The 19201-nt window shown below is 40.8% G+C and overlaps 1 protein-coding gene across 8 annotated transcripts in view; it reads right to left on the bottom strand.

Moving 5' to 3' along the window:
- rhobtb4 (Rho related BTB domain containing 4) overlaps positions 1-19201 on the bottom strand; it is a 50370-nt gene that overhangs the window by 10594 nt on the left and 20575 nt on the right. For 7 of the 8 annotated variants that reach the window (XM_061728980.1, XM_061728985.1, XM_061728983.1 and 4 more), the window contains 5 exons: positions 8178-8379; positions 7694-7797; positions 2871-3056; positions 1700-2519; positions 1393-1612 (listed from right to left, as the gene is read on the bottom strand). In XM_061728980.1, coding sequence (XP_061584964.1) covers positions 1393-1612; positions 1700-2519; positions 2871-3056; positions 7694-7797; positions 8178-8379 — 1532 coding nt within the window. Of the gene's footprint in view, positions 1-1392; positions 1613-1699; positions 2520-2870; positions 3057-7693; positions 7798-8177; positions 8380-14468; positions 14845-19201 lie in introns of those variants that run through there. The other variant, XM_061728977.1, reaches the window with a different exon arrangement.

Genomic DNA, 19201 nt, shown 5'->3' with positions numbered 1-19201 from the left:
AGAACAGCTTTTGGCTCAGAAAAAGGGAAGGAGAGTAGGTGCAGAGATTTGGGTCAGAAAGAAAATCTTCCTATTGAAAAAAATCCTAAGAAAATGTTAAAAGAATATTGATCTGGCAACCCATTCCAGAATTAGCCCTCAATCAATGTTGTGGGTGCAGCCCTTTGATGGGCCTTGTGATGTAATAATCCACTGGAACTTGAACATTGACGTAAAGCACTCCGGGTGCCAGCTGGTTATTGGTGCTATATAAATAAAGGTTGATTGATTGGATTTGAATCTAACTACTACTATTAAAATAGTTATATAATTCTTTGGAAGCACACCAACTTTTATGTAATTGTGCCCATAGGGCGTGCTACATTTAGGACATGTCAACAAATCCGTGAACCTATTAAGATAAAAATATGAAATTTGGTATACTTTTACAATTTATTGAATATAGACAGGACCTTAAGTGCCAGTTGACTGACATTTCAAAATGCCTATTTAACAGAAACACTTTTACAAATATGATCACTTATGTTTACAAAATTATATAGTTTTTTTTCCATCATGAGTAAGAATGTAGTAGATGTTGAAACCACTGGGCTGCCAGGGGAACTAAAGTGAGGACATTTATATTATTCCACATATCTTGCGAGCGGAAAGTGATGGAAAGATTCTTCCCACTTCCTCCGATAAAATATATTTTCTCAATTCACAAATCTACTCCCTCTGTGCACTGACATTATCATGGAGTTTTGAAAAACTAAGCCACAAATGTGTTGGTCCAATTTGAGATTTATAAAATTAAAAAATAATGCAAATTAACAAAAAAAGCTTCAGCTATCAATCAAACTTTATAACTGCATTAAAAAAAAAATAAAGATTCCAGTCATCATTATCATAAATACAACACAAAAACTGTAGAAAAAGAAGAACATTTTATTTCTGTGAATTATTATAATTATTATTTCTCTAGCAGTGGCTATGACAACATGCAAGGGCGACAGCCTCGATGGACAGAGGACACTACACAAACACAAGACAGCATGGACATAGGAAAGCACACAAAACAAACAAGCAGCCTGAAAAAGCCGTCATTGCGTCAAAAGATGACTTAGAAAGGACTCATTCAAAAAGATAAACTGTAATATGCAAAACACGCATCGTAAAGCTGTTATGTTGTATGTAATGGCAAATTAAGGTCAAATGTACAGAGTGTACATTTCCACTGATTGAAAGAATCGCACTTCCATCATACCAACCTATCATGACCCTTACATACATGCATTTAACCACACACACACACAACATAGATTTCTACAGATGCATACCTGGAAAATGTCTATGACAATTGTAATGTGGTTGAAACTACAGAGGCACACAATGGTCGGTACTGTGGTTTACCGGAAAATGTCCCTTTGCCGAGACACTCTTTGATGCGATTGGCCCTGCGGACGTGGAAGGCCTTGGTGATCTCCTGGTTCATGAAGCTTTCTCTGTTCAGGACATTGGCCACCATCATCCGGAGGTCAAACACCTCCAGCAGCTCTGCAATGGTGGCCACCTGCATCAGATCACCTCGACCCTCATCCAGACTGCCTGTGTACAAGTACTGAAGCACGGCCTAAAACCACGGGACATCAAGAGGTGTAGTAAATATTTACAGTATGTGAATCATATTCTTGGTAATAGTTGCTCGACATTTCATTACCTTGAATGGTTCTTCCTGAATAAGTGCGTCCATCATTACCACAGTCATGGGTCGTGGTCGTCCAGTTACAGGATCATCAACATGCTCAAGACCCACGCTCAGAAACCCCCTTCCCCATCCTGAAAGTGCTCGACCTGTTCCTAGTGCTCCTAGGGAGTACTGGGCACGAGAGGGGAGCACATTATCACTCTGGGAAGTCCTCAAAGACCCCTGTGGGAGAAGGTGTGGTCGATTTAGACCCCGCACTCCTCCTTCAACCCCGTCTTTATCAATGTCCAGGCTCTTTGTGCGCCCAGCCTGCTCCTTGGCTCCTCTCCTGCTCTGCTCATCTTCCTCCACACTCTCAACGTTTTCCTTATTCTCCTGGTCCTCCTCCCGTGACCCACTACAAGACCCACCAAGATCAAGGGTGAAGAGGTCATAGAACTTGGAACAGGATGTAGCCAGATAGATTTTGTGTGCAAAGACACGAATGGGGCCACCCTGTAGAAGGAAAAGAACATCTGCACACAGAGGCTGGCAGAAAAGGGAGTCGGGGCCCTCGCCATCTGTGAGAGGGGGATCTGGGATGCCCACTATAGGACGTGGCGGGCGAGGGGGCAGGAAAGGTGCCTGGAGAAGCGGCCTCTGGACTTTTTTCAGGTGCGATTTCCAAAACTGCAGATGCCGACGGGAGATAAGGGCAGCGCGGATTGCATTGTCAAAAACATCTTTGACTCCAAACTGGGCAACAATGCTGGTCTCATAGTAGGGAATACCAAGTTCTTTAGCCACCTCATGGCCTCTCTCTGGAGGGAGGATATCCGTAGGTTTGATGGGCCTGTGAGTCAGAACAAGATAATGTTTATGATAGCAGTACTCAGATAAAGCAAACAGGAATGAGATAGCTGTGTACATCAACAATGGCAAACATTCATACAAAGACCGGATTATATTTATTCCAATACATGTTACTGTTACACTTTTTTGGGTATCATGCACTTAAACATCATCACATCACATCATGACTTTTAAGAAAACAGTGATCCACAGACAAATAAAAAAGCGGTGATAAAGTAAGGTTCTTATCTGCAAAGCTTTGGTTACTGCAATGCAGTGGTTGCTGACCACTCATTAACCAGACAAACCCATCATGCATCTCTGTTAATGGTTGATGAGGTATGCATCTCACTTTGCTAATGGTCGCCGTGCACGGTTAACTGCATCCAGGTCAGCATAGCGCAGATCCAGCTGGCAGCCGACCAAGATGATGGGGGTTCGGGGACAGAAGTGCTTGATTTCTGGGAACCACATGGTGCGAACATGGCGCAGGGAGTTGGGATTAGCCAGGGAGAAGCAAAGCACCACTACGTCAGACCTACGGAAAAAGACAGGGCAGAAATATTCCTTATTTCACCAACGGAATAACGGAGAAAAGGCAGAACGAGGCAGAGGAGAGCTGATCTACTGTGTCATGAGAAGGTGATGTCAGTCAAGAGAGGACATGAAGTCGTTGATAGATTTATGACAATAGAAAAAGAAAAAAAGAAAGGATCGGTCCTGAGAGCTGAGTCACTGAATGTCAGTTCATGTTAATCTTTTTTGGCAATGTGTGTGTAAAAGAAAGTTGTTCAGTTTCTGCTAGGCTTTGTGGGACCACAGACATCCCCCACTGTGAAGGGCATGTGTCTGGATCTCTGGATTGGTTTGTCATATTGCTCATTACTCTTTCGTAAATCTCACTAACCCCTAGAAGGCAGCACGGACAACAAAGAGAACGCAGATTCATCTGATGAGGCTCAGCAAGAAGACAGCAGCGCTTACAGCTGTTGCCTGTAGCTGATACTTCAGTGACGTGCTAGTGCAAGCATGTGTGTTTTTAGGTAATGTTTGATATGTTTCACTGTAATGGCTCTTTTTGCACCACAGCATGGCTGACGGAGCAAAAACATGGGGGAAAAAAATCAATTCCTAAGTCATCTATTTCTGCAACAAGGCAACAACACACGGCTTTTTACCCCAGCAGCAAAAGACCACTCAGACTTATGTAACTCATGTGCTGCATTAATCATCAATGATAGCTTGAAAACAATTCAATTATAAGATTGTATTCCAGTTTTTGACATGCACATGCAATATTCATTCTAAGATGTAAATAAACCAAGTCCTGATCATGGGAGTGGCATTATGCCCCACTTAAAATGCCTCTGTCCTTTCAGCAAAATACCTGTGCTCCAGTTGATGTGGCCTATTTAATGAGAAGACAAAGCCTGCATTATAGAAAGGAAAAGAAAATGCTTTTGAATTTACTTTGACTGTTATTTTTAATTCTCATAAATGACAGAAGTCTTGATGAGGCTTCACAAACAACTTAATATTCATGAGCAGACACATCGAACCTGGTGGTCTCTCTTATTCAAAAACAAGGTTGCAAAGTTGAATTGCTTCAGTGTAGGCATGGGTTTCAGATTCTTTATTATCCTCTTCATTTCTATTAATGTAATCTCTGAAAACCCCTCCACTCCCAAGGACATAATATACAATAGCCAAGCATTACATCACAGACCACACATGTACACAAACTCCCATTAGTACATTTATAAAAGGATCGCTACCATGGCTTAGTAAGGTCATGTACATATTTTTTCTCTTGTTTCTAAAGAGATTTTCTTTTTGAAACCACATTGACTTTGCTATCATAACTGACTATATGGACCACAGCCAACTCTAATTAAATATACAAGCTGCATCACATAACATGATTAAACTTATTTCATCTGACGTAGGTTTACAAACTGCAATGCTTTCAATACTGCCCGTTTGTACGAGAGAGTCAGGATGGACTTTCTGGACTGGCAATGATGTTTATTTATTCAGTTCAGCTCAGTTCTTTTTTATGGCACCAAGTCATAGCAAAAGACATCTCGGGACAATTTACTCATACAATAAATATGTTCAATGCAGTCCAATTCAGTTCAACTAAATGTCAATTTTGTTCTAATTAAATACATTTCTAATTTGTACAATGCTAGTTAATAAAGAACCCCCCAACCATGCACAAGGCAATATGGGCTGACTAATCATTTTTCTGTATAATAAACTCCATTATCCTTAAAGCATGAGCATAGACCGCCAGCATAGCTGTAAGTGTGTAACATACATGCTTTTATCTTAATCTAATGATCATAAGTGCGTGTTTGCATATGAGTCAAATGAGTGCCCTGTACTACTACTAATGAATGGCAAAGGGCTCCACCAATGAGTGGTATAGTAAAAGTCCCTTTCAGATATGGACTGCTTTACATTCATCAGGCAGCAGCTAAACATGTCGGGCCCTTTTTTTGTTACATTTTGTCATGAGATTTTGCAATCGTACTTTGTCAGACCTAATTACATATGTACGTACCTCTTTCAACATAGTACAAGTCTGAACCACTGCAGTCGCACTGACATACAGACACCTACGGCAGCAGTGAGTCAATCTGATAATTAGGTAACTGTTCAGAGGAATCTGACAGGCTATGATATAAACTCTGTGATGTCTAAACTTTCCTCCTCCATGGATTTACCTAATGAGCTTCAGCACTTGCTATTCAGGGCCACATGAACAAGAGACAAACGGATTAAAAGTGCTTCAGGCCGTCCAGGGGTGAAATAAAAGATCAAGTTGTCATGAATAACATGACAATCAAAATTGTTTTCGAATAACAAGGGCTATTTTCAGCAGTTTCCATCCACCACCACTGTATTTTACACAACTGAACACTTGATAATAATAATGATAATGATAATAATAATAATAATAATAATAATAATAATAATAATAATAATAATAATAATAATAATAATAATAATAATAATTTTCATTTGTTAGGCGCCTTTCATGGCACTCAAGGTCACCGTACAACAATCAAAATAGAAAAAACCCAATTTAAACAATAGAGAACAGCCAATACAAACTATTATGTCAACATGATACGTTGTTGTGACAAAGTACAGCCTGTATGGAGACTTTAGGGATGTAACTAACATTAACAGAAATGTCTAAAGTAGTCTAAATAATGGAATACCATTGCTTTAAAAGATTTATGAAGCCACTAACATAACACTAACACTAACACTAATATTTTATTTTTCCAAAGAGGGCTTAAGTTAAGTTGAGTTAAATTGTCTGAGATTAAGCTGGTTTAGGCCAGTGTTCCCCAATCTAGCTCACTCAGGGCCACTGCCTGCATGTTTAAGATGTTTCTGTACTCCAAAACACCTGCTCAAATGGATGAATCATAATCAGCTTGTCAACAACGTCTGCACAAGTCTGTTGTGATTTTAATGAACACCTATTCCGAGATACAAAGCAGAAAATAATGTGTTTAAAACTCAAAAAGTTCCCACACTTGTGTGTAACTCTGACCCACTTCGGTGGTTAGTTAGCACAACTCCAGATTCTGAAAGTCAAGCATGGGTGCTTTGAGCTTTCATCACTACTTTTCTACACATCCATCCATCTTCTACACCAGCTACATCCTGCTGAGGGATACGGAGGGATGCCAATCCAGAATGTTATTGTTTCAGTGAACAGAACGCCCTTATTCTAACGAAGCATGTGACCCTCTGAGATTGTGAAGTTTTGAGGTTCCACACAGATGCACAGACACACACACACACACACACACACACACACACACAGGTGGGGAGAGGGTGAAAGAGCAGCAAACTTCCAAGGGCACAGAGGAAACTAACGACTAACAGTGTGATGAGGGGGAATAAAAGACGAGAGGATGATCAGATGTAGAGCAGAGGAGTCCGAGGGCTGGCTGGAGGAGACGGCATGACAGGGGTGAATTAGAGCCGGAAGACAAAGAGGACGACTCGAAGTGGCGGCTGATGCCTCGAGCTGGTGACGCGAGAGGAGGGACCCAGGAAGAAAACAGCTGAGCTGGCACTGTGTTTTTATCAGCTGACTGCAGGCTGACAGAGTGGACACACACACACACACATGTGCACACACGCACACTAAAACACACACAAACAAGAGGAGATCAGTGTGCTAATGTGCGGACACCTAAACAGTGAATAAACACGACAGAGGGGTGGAAATTTGAGCTGCAAACTGAACTACATGCAGTCAGCAAACACAAAGTCTGTCACGGAAAAACACTTTGCATAATGGGGACAAGGTGACACGTTACACAAAATGCATCCAGCCAGCCTTAGCAAAACCCACAAGCCATAAAATCTGATGTGCACATGCATGTCTGCGGATGTATATGTAGTCTTAGAGCAGATTAATAACAAACGCATAGGTTAAACTTTTCAAATGGGAAGATATGGGGATAAAATATATCTAAGTCCACTGTATCACAAAAATCAACAAAATTACCACTAAAATATAGACATAAAATATGTGCATTTTGATAACTATTTAGACAAGAAAGAATTGTCTTTATACTGCCCTAGACACAGTTAGCTAAAGCAATTTAAAATGTATGAGATCTTTTTGGTGTTTATTGTGCATTCTTGTGTCTTGTGGTGGTTTCTCTGTTGATCAAAACGGCATTTTTTGATTGTGCTTTACAGATAAGTACTTCTGCATTTTATGCCAATAAAGCAGCTTTGACAGAGTCATGGTGAGTAAGAGGATAGAGCGGTGATCCGATCGTGTCTGGTAGAGGAAGGATGTAACAGCTTAAGGAAAGCATGGCTGATAGATTACACAAAAACAATTGGTTAACTGAAAGTTTGTATATGTTGATGTAGCAGATACATTCCACGGTTATCATAAGTTAGATTTTCAGATCTAGCTAGAAATGACTTGTGAGCTGAGTGAGCTGATTGAAACTGTGTCACTGTCTTAGTGCTGCCCTCTCTGCTGAACCAATTTTCTAAATGGAATGTCTTTCAGGGTAATTAACCTTGTGGTAAGCTAGCAACTGTGTTATTGGGTCAATAACAGAGTTCCTGTTGGGAGACTACCTGAACCTGTGTGTTCTTGTGTGCCGATGTGTGTGTACTCACCTGCCATAGGCAAAGCGCCTATCCTTATGATGATCCCCAAATGTGTCCCATAGCCTCAGGGACACACTGACCTCATCCACTATGTCTCGAGATCTCTCCAACACCTGCAATGCAGGCACATGTTCATGTAATCAGGTCAAAGTTCTGCATTTCATAGTGAGGTTTATGTTTTAATGGAATTGAAGGATTAATCAATCATTTGAAAGAGTGCGTATTTGTGTGTGTGTGTGTGTGTGTGTGTGTGTGTGTGTGTGTGTGTGTGTGTGTGTGTGTGTGTGTGTGTGTGTGTGTGTGTAATATTGATGAAGCCAAATATTTAACTTGATAGTGCACATTTGCGTTTATAGGTTTGAAGACCTTTTTTTCTTTTTTCTTTCAGTCCTAACATAATTAGTCACAGTAGCCTACCATGGGTACAAGTGTACCTGGATGTTTCTATTTATGGCTTTCTCTACAGTGTGTTTGGATATGTGTGTGAGCCCACCTCCTGGCATACGCGATACTGGTCGATGGCCCAGACGGTTGGCACGTGGGTGGCAAGCAGCTGATACTGTGTGAGTGTGGCATTGCAGGCCCGGGCACAGATTAGCCTGGTCTTGCCTACTGCATTATCCCCGACCACCACACATTTAATGGTTTCCACATTGGGCCGCTCATAGTCTGTGTCTATATCCATGGAGAGGGCCCTGGAGAATATAAGAGAAGACAGAGAGAGAGAAGAAAAAATAAAGGTGAATTAGGTCAATTCAGTATTAATGGACACATTAAAGAAAATAAATACATTTAAACAAATTGCATTCGACATTGCATCGCGAGAGGAATGACACTGCATTTTGAACAAGAACATGCACGGTCACTTCCTACTCTTGCCAAATCCAAACTGGGGAAATCTTTGTTGAGGCGTTTAGCCTCCTTAGCTGCACTGCCCAGTACACAGGGACTTCTGCCACGAATGCAGGAACATGGTCTGCAACAGAACACATGGTGCACATGGCGGGGAACAGAGGGACAGTGGAGCTATTTCTGTAACAGTAAAGACAGAGATGGAGAGAGACAGAAACAGACTTCCCTTCATGTAACTGTCCTCTTTTCCATTTGTCCATCTTACACCCTGTCTGCTCCCCTTTTGTGCAATAATAGCATTTTCACTTCACAGAAAGACAATACACAATAATGAAAAGTTATGTTAACCAACAGTCCATGCTCTTCAGAACTCTGAACCCCATTTACTTCGGACTGATCACTTGTCCTTGAGTTAACCTTAATACAAGAAAGAGGCGGTTTTGCACAATTGTACTGACTTCCTCTTGTGGGTTGTGCGAACACCATTTGTGGAGGCTGTAGTCCTCATGCAGGCAGCGCGGGTTCGATTCCCGGCCTGTCGCTCTGTACTGCAATGCCCCCCCCCCACCCACCCGTTTCCTGTCAACCTACTTACTCAATAAAGGCCATTAGTACCACAAAAACCTTGAAAAAACACTAAACAACTCTACAAAAAGCTTACCAAAACCCCCTCTCCATGAACTGCTTACAAATATTTCTGCCATGTCCCAACATGTGTTAACACCCATTTAAGAATATTCCTGGAGGAATCTGCTCAGGTGCAAAAACCATGATCATCCCACAAACACGTTGCACACTGCAACGTGCGTATCAGTCCATCCATCATTGCAACTTGTTCCAAGAGCCACAGCAGCTCCCCATAAATAGAGCATCTAAAACATTCATAAAGGCCTTCACTTGTTATTCCATAGACGTGGATGCCAGCACAACACTCGAGTCCAGCAGTGACAGCTACCAACGGCTAAAAATGGCAGCTTATTCATACACCTCCATCACGTCTGCAAAATTACTGATGCTTTTTACTCAAAGATCTCAATGCAAGTGATTTCTTTAACAACAAAGTCTCAATGTTTACCTTTTTCTTTACTACATCTGCCAGGAACAGCACAGACCGCCTACCTTCGTCAGAAAAGAAGAAATGCCATCCAGATACATTGGTGCCTGACAATGATTCTAAAGAGTTATGAATACCCTTTTGCCTTCCATCTGCGTGGCTGTCACACCTTTAGAGACACGTACCACACGCAGAGGAGAAAGATAGGAGAGGCAATAAAAAGGCAGTGCAACTTTGCAGTTATCTACCGTACTAGTGTTCTACTGAATGGCCATGGCAAAGCAACACTCCTCTTAATGTTGAATTAGGATAAGAGGGACAAAGGGCCAACAGTGAAACCTGCCATACTGTAAGTGGTTTTTCAGTAATAAATATGGAGTGTATGTGACACGTGACTATGAGAAAATTACACATGAATTGGCAGAGACAGGGAAAGAGAATGCTTTTTGTCATTAACTGCTGACACTTCCTATGTAACAACAGATAAGCAGAGCGAACCACAAGAAAGATATGGCAGGGAAGGAATTATTGTTCTTACAGCGAAATAGATGAATCAGTATTGGAATCACACAATAGTGACAAAAGAGATTTAAGAGGGTAAGACCAGTAAAAGCCAAGGCTGCACATCTAATAGTGATTCCCTCAGAAAAAGAGACCAATAGAGAAAAACACTCAGGAGAGACCAGAATACAATCTATAATCCTTTACTACTGACCGCTGGCAGTCTGGAAGTCAGTGTGCATGCATAGGAGAGCATGTGTGTGCACGCAAGTGGTAATGAGCTTAAGGCTGGGCATGCAGTGATGTAACCAGAGACAGGATTGGTGGTGATGTGGACAGTTTCTCAAGGGGAATCGAACACGACCGGCTCCCAGCTACCATCCGGATCCATCCGGGGCTGTTCACCAAGCAAGTCCAATCATATGTTCATCAACAGACACACCAAAACCTATTATAAACTTTCAACTTCCTGCATGCAAGGTATGTGAACCTGTTCAAAGGCCTATGGTTAAACCTCATGCACTTCTTTTAGAGGCTCGAGACTGTGTGAGCACAGCAGTGCAGCTCAGCAGAGCGGAGAGCGACGCTCTGAAGATCGAGCTTCATTTTTAGGCACTGACCTGTAGTGAACTCCAGACAGACGTCTAGACCTTCGTGTTAGCGTCCTTTTCCAGATAAAGTGGCTTCAAGATAACCCATTTAGAAGGGACCGTGAGATAACATTTTCTCACATGTCCATGTAGTGCTGACTTCTGCATGGATAACACTGTGACAAGGACTCAAACGCCCATTCACTGCAGAAGCATGACCCACCTCCTTTTTTCTGGAACGCCACTGATTTAGCAGAGGAGTGCGTTTGTGCGAGTGATTGCTGCAAAAGGGTCAGACACACAAAGCTCATTCCTCCATTGTATCTCTGTGTGACTTGGCTTCAAGGCCACTTTTTTTTTCTTCATGATATCCACAGTTTTCCTCATCTTTACTTCTAGTTTTATAAATCACTGGTTGTTTTCTAAAGTCATTCATTTCTGCCTTTCTATTTTTGGTGTCCATTGCAGTTTATTCACAGCCGTATCCACTCGACCACATGCTGCAGCTGAGTTTTTTTTCCTTCTCGTCTTGGCTCAGTGTCATTTCGTAACCTCTCACCACTCCCCCATCTTCCTTGTCTTCTTCCATTTTCATCTTGCAATCAACATCAGTGTTCAATGCCATGTCTTCAGTCAGCTTTCCATCTATGTCCTTATACTTTTCTGAATGAAAGTGTAGCAGCAGCATTGAGCAAACATCCCTCTCGCCCATCCCTCCAGCCTTCGCTCCGTTACATAACAACTTTAGTGATCCACTGTCATTGACAAGGACTCGCCTGAACCATGCCCCCAATTCACCGCTTGTTTGTCCACTTTCTCGGGACGAAATTTCAACAAAATGCACTGATGAGGAGGCCTGACTCTGCTCTCTGTTCACCCAACAGTGAAGGATGAAATAAACACCAATAACAACTCCTTTTACGCATGGGTCATTTGTGCACTCACTCAAGGATATGGAGTTGATGGCTATAGAGTTCATATAATCACAGGCTTGATTTCATTTTCGCCCCCATGTGGAACTGTTGGAATAAATAATGTCTACTTGTCCGGTTATCAATGCGTTCTAATTTTTTCATCATAACCTTCTGTCAAAAAATAATGCCAAGGTCAACTTAAACAAACTTGCATGCTCGTTAGGTGTGGGTGATGGTGCATGTGTTGGAATAAGGGTGTTTGGATGTTTGAGACACTGACTGCCACAGACACATCTGGCACAGACGGGTTACATAACCTGGTTTGTAGCCGCTGCTTCGCTCCCTGGATGGCTGACAGTAGACCTCAGGATCACACACATACATACACATATGTCTGCCCGTCCCAGCCTCACCCACTGCAGATGGTACCGACATTACTGCACGGCCAGTGGCAAAAAGTGTTACGTGAATATCTATTTCCTGATAAATGTTTTAGGGTTATTTTCGCAGGCTGAATATCAGTAAAGTTGAAAAAAATATATACCAAAAAAATCCAACAAAAAACAACTTCCTCTTCTCACAGCTGTACTAATGCTTTGTTAACACAGACAGACATCATTTTAACTGACAAACTATCAGTTAAAATTGTGTAGACTATCATAATATTGAAGTCCCTTTTAAAAAAAAGTTGTCACCTAGATCAAACCTACCATTTACAGGGATCCACTAAATAATTGTATACTCTGGCATAATACAAAATTGGCTGCATCGTATGATATTTAGATTTTATAAAAAGTCATGCTTGACACATAACCTCATTTGATATACTGTACACTTGATTGTCTGAAATAACTATCCACCCAAAAGCATTACCGTAACATAACGCAACCTTATCACTTCGATAGGGGCCACCTAAGTCTCCCAATATGTCATTCTCTGAGCTGCTTAGGTTTATAGGTGGTATGATATCACACACCTAGATAGGAAAAGTATCACGTTTCACCATTTTAAGCTCTGCCCTGTTTTATATCTTGATAGATATGTCTTTTATTGGTTAGCACAAACTTGTAATAACAATATCAAAAGGAGGCACACACCCCCAACGAGAAACAAGAAATAGAAATAATCTACCCTTGTGTGGTGAAAATGCTTTACACTTGTCTGGAAGAGGATATTTCAGGACAAGTGTCTCCATTGGGAATATATTTCTAACAGTGATTTTAACTTTGGACACTTAAAAAATAGCCATGTGCCTAAACATCAAGCTGTTATTTAACAGCAGCAGAGCTGAGCATATTTAGCAGGGCAAAACACTACCGTCTGTTATCACATGGAAAATAGTGTTTTGCTCCCGTGTTCAGACCAAAAAACATACACACAATTTCATGCACTATTACTTCTGTGTATCTTCCACTACAGTGTGTTACAGGGGTCAGAACGCTCAAGCCAGCCATATAATGCTGGCTCACTCTTCCATGTGGGTTTTTCAGTGTTGCACATTGTTATCACCAAGCTGTCGACGAATTCATAGCTTTAGGCATAGTGCTCAGTCAGAATAATATATAATGCTTTTTCATCTGACAGCACACATGATTCTACCTATGACTTTTGATGCGCAAAATGTCATGGTGGTAGAAGGTCTGAGACCAATATTTTAATGGGCAAAACATATCAGCATCAGAAAGAATACATGTTAATCCATGTGATAGTGAACGTCTGTGTCTGTGTGCAGGTCATTTTGGATAGGATGAGAGTTGCATGAAGTAGTAAATGTAATAGAGATTGTATTTTCTTTTTAAGGATGAGCTCCTATCACATTATTGTATCCATGAATAGAAATATTTTTAGAAGTATTTGGACTAAAAACAAGCATTGCACAATAGGTTCCATCTGCCAAATGGTTTATGCAACTCCATCCTGTCCATATAATTAATTGCCAAAGACAGGAAATGAAAATGTGGTCAAAAAAACAATCCTTATGCAGAACATTATTCATTTATGTCGAGGTGGAAGTGAGAGGCTTCTCCATCAGCCACTCAGCTACCGGCGTAACACAATATCTCTGACGTCACAGCCACAGGATCAGCATTACAGCGTGCACGCGTATACGCGCAATGTCTGTGCTCAGGGCGAACTTGCAAGATTTTTCACCTTATCTTCATCACAGTTTTGCTGTGAACCCAGTTACAGTAACGGTGTGTGTAGTATGGCGACACATCAATGAAAAAAAATCCTATCTGCGTTGGTGTAACGCGGAACCATAAATCAGCCTTACTGTCTCTCCCCGCAGCCATTCATACCCACATATCCCATTCATATTTTTGAGGGGGGAGAACCGTTCCAACAAGCCCGCAATCCACCCCCCTATCTGGAAAGATCTAAACAAAAGTAACCCAGTCAGGGAAGCCGGGACGTATGTCTTTCACTTTCCTGTCTCAGTGTAATAAAAAAGGCATGTGTATACCAGTCTACATCCCAAAAAATGATGCACTTATAATACTTGCGTAATGGGCCAAGCCCATCCACATTTAAATGCCGAAAAAGCACGCATGTGGCAGTCCGTGCAGCACGTGTTTAGATGTCAAAAATAGAAATAATCTACCTACCCGTGGCATTTTCTGATAAAACAATGACACAATACCTGTTAATTGGCAAAGGTAAACTGGTTATTGTAGTGAAATTACAGTATGAAACGGTAACGGGGTCAACAAAACGTCTATAAATAAAATATTATCAACGGATTTGATAGATGGTAAGCTCAACGTAACAGTGTTTGGAGATTAAAAAAGAAATGCAATGTGTAGTTTGTTTTGTGCACAACGAGGATTGCAAGAAGAGCATGTGACCCGACAGCCTGCAGCAGAGCTCCCTACCTTCCGACGGTGCCAGGGTTGACCCACATGCCACTCTGCTGGGGCTTCAGCCGGTCACTCAAACCGGACAAATAGGAGACGAAACAATGCAGAAGTGGTCGTGGAGATCTCGTTCTTTGTCAAAGAGCACATGTAGCTGCGGACAGGACCTCTACCCTTACACATCATCCTCCTCCTCCTCCTCCTCCTCCTCCTTCTTCTCTTACTTCCCCTCGCCGCCTGCTAAATCCAGCGCCTTGGACAGCTCAACAATTCGTTACTGCTGATCTGTTAAGATGCTGCTTTACTTCTACACGCACACTTTCTTAGAGGGAACCTAAACAACTTGCCGAACGCCTTTCTGCTCCGAGCCACCCTCCTTTCTGTTGTTGTTTCCTCCAGCTGATCTCGACAGGGACACGCCTCCGTGGCTGCGCGTCACGACACAAGACGCCCAACTCTTCTCGTGCTGCGTTCAAGCCTGCTGTGAAAAGGGAAATCTCACCCAAGGAGCTATTTGAGGTTTCTTATTATGTTTAGTTTAGTTTAGTTTAGTTTAGTTTAGTTTAGTTTAGTTTAGTTTAGTTTAGTTTATTTGCACATAAAAATATACATTATATATATATATATATATATATATATATATAATATACAATATAGAAGGCCAGCATCCATAAATTACAGGTTGCGTACAACGATTGCCTGCGTATTTTGCTTGGGAAACCAAGATGGTCTAGTGCAAGTGAACTCTTTTGTAAAGTACATGTTATCACTTTTCATGCACTTTTGAGGCGATTTATGTTCAAATTCATATGTCGACTTAATAGCTCTTGTAATGCCATTATTATGATGTTAACCAACCCAGTCCTCAGTGCTGTAAGATACCAGTCTGCTATGTGGAAACACTGGTATGACTGTCTTTTTTAAATATTGTTGTAAGTTTGTTTGTCTTTTTTAATGGACCTGAGTCTAAATAAAAAGATTGATTGATTGATTGATACAACCGTTTTAAAAGTACAGACGAACAGTATGTAGAAAAAAAGGAAATAAAAAAATAAATACAAAATAACAGAAAATGTGCGGGAGGAACAAAAAAAACCCATAAGGGCTTGTCGAGTGGTCCTCCTTTAATGAAACAAACAATATCTACAGAAATATGTAAAACATAGGACAACTGAGGAAAATAAGCTAAATTACTAGAAAACAAAAACAGGAATCTAATGAGGGTGTGCAGAGAAGTACTGAAAATGAATGGTTAAGCTTTGCTAAGTTGGGCTAGCAAAAATGTTATGATTTGTTTTTTGAAAGTATTTGTACTCGAGCATTCTCTAATATGGTGTGGTAAGGTGTTCCAATAAAGAGGACCTCTGAACCTAATTGAAAATTGGGAAAAAGTAGACCTGAAAAGGGTTGGATGGAGATTGTTTGCAGATCTAGTATTGAAGTGATGAATTTGGGAATCGAATTGAAATAAAGAATGAAAACAGGTTGGAAGTAATGTGAATGGGTTGATAGACAAAAAGAAAAATCTGAAAAACATTTACAGAAAAAAAAAGGGAGAATACTTAAGGATTGGAACAATGGGGTGGATCTGGTCTATTGGAAAATGTAATCCTTTTGATAAAACGTTTTTGCAGGATAAAGATACAGTTGAGGTTGCTCATGAAGGTACCTCTTTGCATCCCAGTTTCTTAACATTACATATGTGTGGGGGAAAATAGATAGCGTTTAATGAATCAATGGTCACACAAATATATTTGAGACATGTTGGCCTTGGCCTGAGATATGAAAACACCTAATTAAAACCCAGCGCAGGTTTTATTTATTTTTCCCTTGTTGCTTTCTAGTTTTCTAGTTATACGCTATGAAGTGGATTACTTAAAACAATAATCAATTGGTTTGTCTAGCATGAGAAAAACTGAGTTCAGCGTCTAAAAATATAAATCAATACATTTAAACCTTGAGGAGTGAGACGTTGGAGTGAAAGGGAAACACTTTCAGGCTTCCTCATTATAACATAACAACCAATCATGTCCCTCAGAACTGATGTTAAGCCCGCCCTGAAACTGCTCTCTCTCCATCCTGTTAACTTGCAACAGTCTTTGTAAAACACGCTGCTCCAGCAGAGCACTCACATCCACCTTTGTACAATGGACAACCTCCGTTTTAAAATAATTACCAGAATTAATCAAACGGAAACCAGTTGGTGTTCAAATACATAAATATTGGTATAATTTATCATTATCCCTCCTCTGATCTTAACCTAGACAACTCAATCATTTTCTGCCAAAACTAAATCCAGTTAAAGCAGGGTTTTTGTTGTCTTTTGTGGTTATTCTGGGTCTCAGGCATAGCAACTTCCACATAGCAACTGTACAGCTTCTGAGGCCAGTGCAGGAGTAAAGAAACACTATATGATTGATTTGAATCGTGGAAACTTGCAAGCTTTTGGCCTTTTCTAAGATTTGTGAATTCATTTCTGGAATGTTCAACTGTAGTAGAGACTGACTTTTACACTACTTCTGGTGCACATTTAATTAATAAACTTCAGGTTGTGAAAAGAGGTGAATATTTGTTGTTGGTTTTTTTTATTCGACAGCACTTCATGTCGGTTCAATAACTGATTCCAAATGTTTGTGAGTTTGCATGGTTGTGTATGATTGTTTGTGTGGCCCTGTAATGGACCGGTACCCATTCTCTTGCACAATGACAGCTGGGATGGGCTCCAGCTCTGCCCACAAGACTAAACCAGATAAAGTGGGTTTAGAAAATGGATTAATCATTAATGAGTGTATGAATGCTTTGAGATCATTCTGCAATGTTTGGCCATGTCTGGATCCTGCAGTCTATCTATTTGTATGATAAGACTGAAGACAGACATCTACTGGTAGAATTTGGTATTGATTCCTGTGACACAAAGAAGCATCAACCCTCAATGCTGAATTAAATTGGGGCTTTCCGTCAAGACCACAGCAACAACAGCTTCAATCTTTTATGACAGCTCAATCATGGATGTCGACGTATATGGCTGTAATGAAAAAAAAAAGTTTGTGTCATACCAAATCATAAAGTCCTTCCTTGACAAATTACCTTTTTAACTGCTTTGACTGTATCCCTGTACCCCCACAGAAGTGTGCATTCTCTTGAAGGTTGTTGTAAAAACTGCAAGCAAGACCAACACCAAAATACACTGAACAAGAGTTCAGTACAGAACTAACTAAACTATGTTTGTTTTATAGCTACTGGTCCAATATTATCTTGTAGGCCTGAGAAAATACTACCCTCTGACCTGGTTGGCATGGTCAGAATGAAACAGCATGAAAGATGGGCTGGAATGCTGTTGGAGAAAGCAGGGGGTTCAGTACCATTGGCACTGTGAGGGCTGAGAACGGTGGAAAGGCCGCCCCTTTGTTGGGGAGGTGAACTTGTGAGAGAACTTTCAAGCAGCACATTCTGAGGTGACGCCTGGCTTCTTTCAGCTACAGTAGGACTGAAGGGACTTTGCTTTCTTTACTTTTTTTAAAGCTCTGAACGGCCTTGCCCCTCCTTATTTATCAGAGCTTCTGCGTGAGCCTGGCAGAGCTCTGAGATCCTCCAACCAACGTTTGTTGGAAGTGCCCAGGTCAAAGCAGAAGCACTGGGGTGACCGAGCCTTTTCAGTTGCCGGCCCCAGGCTCTGGAATAAGCTCCCCTGTGACTTGCGTGCCATCTCTGACCTGGGCCTTTTTAAATCTAAACTGAAAACTTATTTATTCAGGGTGGCTTTTAATACCCAGTAGTGTGGCAACACTGTTTTATACTTTGGTCTTGATGGTATGTTTTATTCTTGTTTTATTCTGCAAGCACTTTTTGTCTCGATTGTATGTTTATTATGTAAAGCACTTTGGTTCACCTGTGGGGTGATGTAAGGTGCTATATAAATAAAGTACATTTACATTTACCAGCTTAATGGCTCTTTTATTGAATGTGTGGGATGTCTACACCATAACTTTTACACTTTAGTAGGATTAAAGTTGGAACAATGAGCTGAGATTATTCTTTTCCAACAACGCAATGTTACCAGGACATATTTTTATGTGCAGTATATTTGATGCTACCCAGGGTTCCCAAGATTTTAATAGGGGTGTGGGGGCACATTTGTCCGTCTTTCATTTACATTAAATACTTTTTCCCCACTCACCAGTGTTAGAAATAAATTTGACCAAATGTTCTTTCAATTTACTGCAAGTAAAAGACGAAGTGAATGGAAGACAATTGGATCAAGAATGTCAAGAATGTCAAGAAAGGTGAAGATAAAGAATTATGTTGTACACGTTTAGATTAGTGTGTATAATATTTAAAACTTTAGAGACTACTTTAACTTTCTATAATCCTCGGGACTGGCTTGCTGCAGCAAAGTTCAATGATTCATAGATTTTTCTGAATACCTTGTTTCAATTATCAACAGCCACTAGCTCCTCTAAGCAACTGCTTGGTACTCTGAAAAATAAAAACAATTGATAACCATTAGACCAGATATCGCTATAGATGGAGATATATGTTTTTGGGCAGCTATTTCCTTCATTTGTAATGTAATCAAGAAATTGCACTTAACAGGAACAAAGCAGGTCAAGCTGAGGTCTGGTACACAACAAATGTCTCCCTGAGAGTTCATCACAGGATTGTTTAAGAGACAAATGCACAATTATATGCACGCATATAGTTTCATGAAAATTGTATTGGACTCCAATAGACCCACTTCCACTGATTCCACT

The sequence above is a fragment of the Cololabis saira genome, chromosome 9 (assembly GCF_033807715.1).
Source record: "Cololabis saira isolate AMF1-May2022 chromosome 9, fColSai1.1, whole genome shotgun sequence".
NCBI lineage: Eukaryota > Metazoa > Chordata > Actinopteri > Beloniformes > Belonidae > Cololabis > Cololabis saira.
This window is presented reverse-complemented; position numbering and strand designations above follow the sequence as displayed.